This window comes from Brassica oleracea, chromosome C9 (genome assembly GCF_000695525.1).
Source record: "Brassica oleracea var. oleracea cultivar TO1000 chromosome C9, BOL, whole genome shotgun sequence".
NCBI lineage: Eukaryota > Viridiplantae > Streptophyta > Magnoliopsida > Brassicales > Brassicaceae > Brassica > Brassica oleracea.
The window spans coordinates 4,667,827-4,673,492 of NC_027756.1; the positions used below are offsets into that span (position 1 = coordinate 4,667,827).

The following is a 5,666-nucleotide window of genomic DNA, read 5'->3' on the forward strand; positions in this document are numbered from 1 at the left end:
TCTTATCCTATTCACAAATCTCCCCATATATAAATAAAGACCCTTCACCCCTAAAACCAAAACCATCATCAACTACTTTGAAACTTCCTAAGCAATAGATTGAGAGAAACCCGATTTCATTTCTAAGAAAATGGCTTTTTGGTCTGCTGAGAATGCTACTAAAGCCTATCTTAGTACATTGAAAACGGTAAGAAATTACTTCTTTGTATATTCGAATAAATTATAAGATCTCTCTAAGCCTAATTTAATTGGGTTTTGTTTAAAATATGAAATGGATCGAGTTTTTTTCTTCTTAATTTAATGTCACATTTTGACATATATGTGCATTTTCCAGGATCAAAGATCAAAAGAACCGAACGTGGCTGAGTTCATATCAGCTCTAGCCGCCGGAAACAACGCAAGAAAGATCGCCGTGGCTTGTGCCGGAGCAGCAAACACTGACATACTCGTTGCCCTGATCGCTGCCGCAAATCAAACGCGTGGTCAAGTGGTATGTGTTTTACGTGGCATCGAAGAACTGATCATATCCAAGAAAATGTTGGAACCATCAGAGATCCATCAGATACATTTCGTAGTGGGAGAATCTAGCGACACCAATTTAATTAATGATCATTTCGGTGAAGCTGATTTCGTCCTCGTGGATTGTAACCTCGTGGACCACCAAGATATCGTTAGAAAGATCGTTAATCACCATGAAGAAAACGCAAGAAGTGGCGGTGGAAGCGGTGTGGCGGTTGTGGTGGGTTATAACGCGTTTTCCAGAGGATCTTGGAGGTTTAGTGATGGAAGAAAAACACAGTTTTTACCAATAGGTGAAGGGTTGCTTGTGACGAGGGTCAACGATAATGGTAAGTATAATCAGAAGATGATGATGAACAAGAACAATCACCATTATCATCACCATGACCGTGTAAGAAAGAGTCATTGGGTGGTGAAAGTTGATAAGTGTACAGGAGAGGAGCATGTGTTTAGGGTTAGGGTTCCACAAGGAGAAGCCATTATTGAAGCTTAATTTAAAGCTTACATACTATTGGATACTTTAAAGAAAAAGTCACCTCTGTGATGGTTCAGACGAGTGAGAGAGTTAGTATAAGAAGAATAGTTATTTGTATAAGTAATTAAAAGGAGTTTTGATTGGTGTTGGAGTGTTTTGTTTGTTTGGAGTCTTATTTATTTAAAGACTTCTTTTTCTTGTAAGTGTGAATATGAAGATTCGTGTTTCGTTTTTAATTTCTTTTAAATTTTGGAATTTGCTTTTGTCGTTTCTTAAGCATGTGTACACAGTACACAGGGATTCTTCATATTTTGGATGGTTAGCAAATAAACTAATAAAAAAATGCACATCCGCGAAGATGGCATCTGAAACTAAAACAATGAAATTAGAACATTTAGTTAATTATGGTGTATTTTACATCTATGCAAGCAAATGTATTTTTATATTTCGTTTACAATATCTTCAAAGTTCAAACTAGATGTAGATGTATATGTACTATATATATATATGTCAGTATGCTTATGCTCTCATCTCGCCTAACGAGATATATGCTCATTACTTCTTCTTTTTTTGTGCAACCAGATATATGCTCATTGCTTAAAACCATCATAAATTCATAATAACATTTTTAGATTGATGTTTAATGCTTATCAATTTACTTTTATAAGTCATAGATTTCAATTAGGCTTGTACACAAACAATGCATGCAAACAATGATCCGTTTGCATGCATTGTCACAATCTGCAAGACAATGATCAATCACGAACGACACATTACCCATAACCTTTCCTCTATCCCCATGACCGCCCCATTTCGTCTATCTTCCCCACTGTAAAAGAAAATGATTTACACTCATTTATACTACTTTCGTTCCATAATAAGTTCACTGTTGCTATTTAGTTTTATATTTGTTATAACAATATCAGTCTATATTTTATTGTTGATTTTAAAACGGAATACACATTATATTCCTGCCATTTCAGATTGTTAATTGGAAAAAAATTATGTGTAGTAATGAAAAGTATAACAAAATTTTGTGTTAAATTTTTTAAATATTACTTATAATAAAACAGATGTAGTATATATAAAAGTTCAATCAAAACAAAATGAATTTAACAAAATAATACAATTATGAGAAATAATTTGGCGAGTTTTTTTTTTAACGCTGATTTATTATGACAAGAAACACCAAAACCAACTTCAGTGAATATATATATATGCAAGATTTTGTTTTTGGAATACATATATGTTGACAAAAAGGTTGTTGTATTTGCCCCAAAAAAAAAAGGTTGTTGTAATGAATTGGGTCACATGTCGACGGAAAATGAATTGGGCTACATAGGCACAGACCATATAGTTTCAAGAAGATTAAGAGACCCACGTCAAAAGCCCATTAATTTTCTTCAATAGTAAACAGAACGATGATTCACTGAGAAAACAAACCCTAAGAAAAACCTGCCAGTTTCTGAGAGCAACAACCGTTACAATAAAATTATTCATTCATTACAACCAATTAACCCATCTAAAAATCTCAAACACATGTATTTACCAAAAAAAAAAATTTGGTTAACATTTGACTAGATTTTTTTTTGTTGTAAAGACACCTATATGACTTGACATTACTATACAACTTGATATTTCAGATCACGTGGTACTGCTTCTACGAAATTTAGGATAAACATTGATATTTTGGGAGCAGACACAATGATATGTGGCCAAAATGGAAATCTTGAAGATGACAATAGTCACATGCACTATTTAATTATGACTACAAGGACAATTAATCTTAAATGTTCGGCGAGTGTTTTTTTTAACGCTGATTTATTATGACAATACAATTACGAGAATAATTACATAGACAATTTGACAACCGACAATACTACATGTCTTATGAGAATCTACGCTTAACTGCATCACCTGAGCCGTCCTATGAAGATCCACGCCTGAATGGATTTACTTGCACCATGTTGACTTTAAACCTGGATTTCCTGTATTCTGCAATAAATTGCATAGTCTGGGATTCGAACCCCAGACCTGGATGTATAAGGTTTTAAACATTAACCATTAGGCTACCACAGATGTTTGGGGAGCTACGTCTACGATTTGGTTTCCACGATCGATATCTTTTAATCCTTTAATTGATTTTTGTAGTAATAGAAACCCTTTAATTGTTTTTATAAATAAATACATTTGTGTTTTCATTGCAGTTACAAGTTGTAACAAAGAATTTCATAAAAAGGTCTTATTGAATTCGTGTGACAAAAGAAAAGGTCTTATTGAATTCAAATACATCATTATAATAAATAATAAACACAAACGTAATTACACTTAAATAATATAGACCTACCATTTAAAACGAGAAGTCAGGACCATTAGATAGTATCAAGTGTCGACTCCATTTGAATCTGAAAGCGACCACGAATTACCCATGGAGGTACTAGATCATTCCAAATGTGATTAATGCTTTGTTCCAAATGTGATTAATGTTTTGATTAAATAACTTAATATGTTCGTCTCAAAACTACAAATTCCTTACGCACAATCAGTGTCTTAGCCTTATCCCATATGTTGCTTTCACATGTTAGATACTTTTTTTTTCTCTCTTCCATTTTCCTTTATAAAACAAAATATCTTCATTCATGCAACCAAATTCCCACTTGCATATTAAATAATTGTGCTTAAATAATATCTTTTTTTTTTTGCAAATATCATATAATTTCTCTATATAAAACGTCAGTTACATAGAACACTTCAACACATATATATATATCATCACAACCATAATATCATAAAGCTCATAACATATATTTTAAAGAGATGGCTGAATCTTTCAGGGCTACTCATCACTTCCTCACATCTCTTCTCATAACCGCAGCCATAACCATAACCACACTCAAGTCGGTCCATACAACAGCAACAAACACAGAGTTCGTAAAATCATCATGCACAATCACAACATACCCAAGACTCTGTGTCGCTTCACTCTCAACTCATGCCAGTCTCATCCAAACCAGCCCCAAGCTCATGGCTCACGCTGCTCTCAACATCACATTAGCGTCAGCTAAAGCCACATCAGTAATGATGGTGCGTCTCTCGAGTAGTAGCCAGCTCAAGCCGAGAGAAGTCTCGGCCATGAGAGACTGCGTGGAGGAGTTAGGTGACACGTTGGATGAGCTTCGAAAATCGATTGGTGAGATGGGTCAGCTAATTGACTCGAGCTATGAGGTATACATGAGTGATATTCAGACATGGGTTAGTGCGGCTCTGACCGATGAGAACACGTGCACCGACGGATTTGAAGGAGATGACATGAATGGGAAGGTTAAGGTTTTTGTTAGAGAAAGGATTTTGGTTATTGCTCATTTAACGAGTAATGCTTTAGCTTTGATTAATCACTTTGCTTCTATTCATGGTTAGAGAGACTGAACTATTTTTAGTTTATTTTTATTGAAAGTTTCTGTTTGATTTTGTGTGTATAATATATATTCAAAGTATGTATTCGTCTGTGTATAAAAATAATACAATGTGTGTGTTCTTACGATTCCTGAATCAATAAGTACCAAATAAAGTGTTTCCTGAAAATTAAAAAAAATGATTTTTTAATATTTTCCAACAAAATATCTATACTTTTTTTTGTCAACAATAGTTATATAGATGCATCATTTTCATACTTCCAAAACTTTCCAATAAATGTAAGAAAAAAACACTTTCCAGTTAAGATACTAATTCAGTTCATTCAAATATCTTCTACTAGTGTTTTTGAAGTTGTACATTACATTGATCTTAATCAACATAGACTAGTATACATGCATGTGCATAGAAAAAAAAATTCATGAAGAATCAATATGATAACAAAAATGCATTATTTTTGAAGTATTGTATACAATAAAAGTTTATTTTATTAAATTTTTATATATACATTTATGCTTTACTTCAAATAATACTATAAAATATTAGGAAACTCACGTGAAGAAAAGTGTCTTTTTCTCCCACTTTTGTTGAATAATGGCAGACCAACTGCTTACGGTTGTTAGATTTACACATGGAATCTATCTTACACAATTCACACTCAGTAAAGTATTAGTATTTTTCAGGTTCAGAATTTTTGTTTTTAAATGATAAACTAGACCCGAATTTTCAGTTTTTAATTATTTATTTTATTAAATGATGTATTTGTAATATTCGTTCATATTATATTCATTAAATAAATATTTTTTTTTGCATCTTAAACTATCTATTTTTTTACGAATGTGTGATATCATATAAAAAATATAAAAAAATGTGTATAGAGTTAATTAGTTAATTTTAAAAATAAAAATTTTTCTTTCGTGTGCGATATCATATAAATAATGATCCGCCCAGTTAACAAAAATCATGATTATTTTATGTGTAATTTTTTTTATTTTGACCATTTCCTTAAAACTATATTAAATTTTACATATTTTAATTAGAATATTTTTAATATCTTTACCTTTTTATTTGAAACGCAACTCAATATTTTTTTAACTATTATAACAAAATATTTTAAAAATATTTTTTAGAATTTGTTTGAAAAATATGAAAATTACATTTTAAATTAAAATTATCCTAAAATATGATAAGTTTTGATGTAAACAAAAACTCAAATTATGTCAAAAATAATGATATTCAATGATAATAACAATTTTAATTG

General features: G+C 31.5%; 2 protein-coding genes across 2 annotated transcripts; both read left to right on the forward strand.

Moving 5' to 3' along the window:
- LOC106316670 lies at positions 1-1,230 on the forward strand. Its single transcript, XM_013754553.1, has 2 exons — positions 1-187; positions 335-1,230. Exons 1-2 carry the CDS (start codon positions 131-133, stop codon positions 1,010-1,012), a joined length of 735 nt encoding a protein of 244 aa, XP_013610007.1. The 5' UTR covers positions 1-130; the 3' UTR covers positions 1,013-1,230.
- A 2,515-nt stretch (positions 1,231-3,745) lies between these two features.
- LOC106313987 (21 kDa protein-like) lies at positions 3,746-4,587 on the forward strand. Its single transcript, XM_013751940.1, has 2 exons — positions 3,746-4,412; positions 4,446-4,587. The coding sequence occupies exon 1, from the start codon at positions 3,812-3,814 to the stop codon at positions 4,409-4,411; it is 600 nt and encodes a 199-aa protein (XP_013607394.1). The 5' UTR covers positions 3,746-3,811; the 3' UTR covers position 4,412; positions 4,446-4,587.
- The last annotated feature ends 1,079 nt before the right edge of the window (positions 4,588-5,666 follow it).

Coding starts and splice junctions, on each gene's coding strand:
- LOC106316670 (XM_013754553.1), top strand. CDS start 131: ATGGCTTTTTGGTCTGCTGAGAATGCTACTAAAGCCTATCTTAGTACA. Junction 188..334: donor ATCTTAGTACATTGAAAACG/GTAAGAAATTAC, acceptor TGCATTTTCCAG/GATCAAAGATCAAAAGAACC.
- LOC106313987 (XM_013751940.1), top strand. CDS start 3,812: ATGGCTGAATCTTTCAGGGCTACTCATCACTTCCTCACATCTCTTCTC.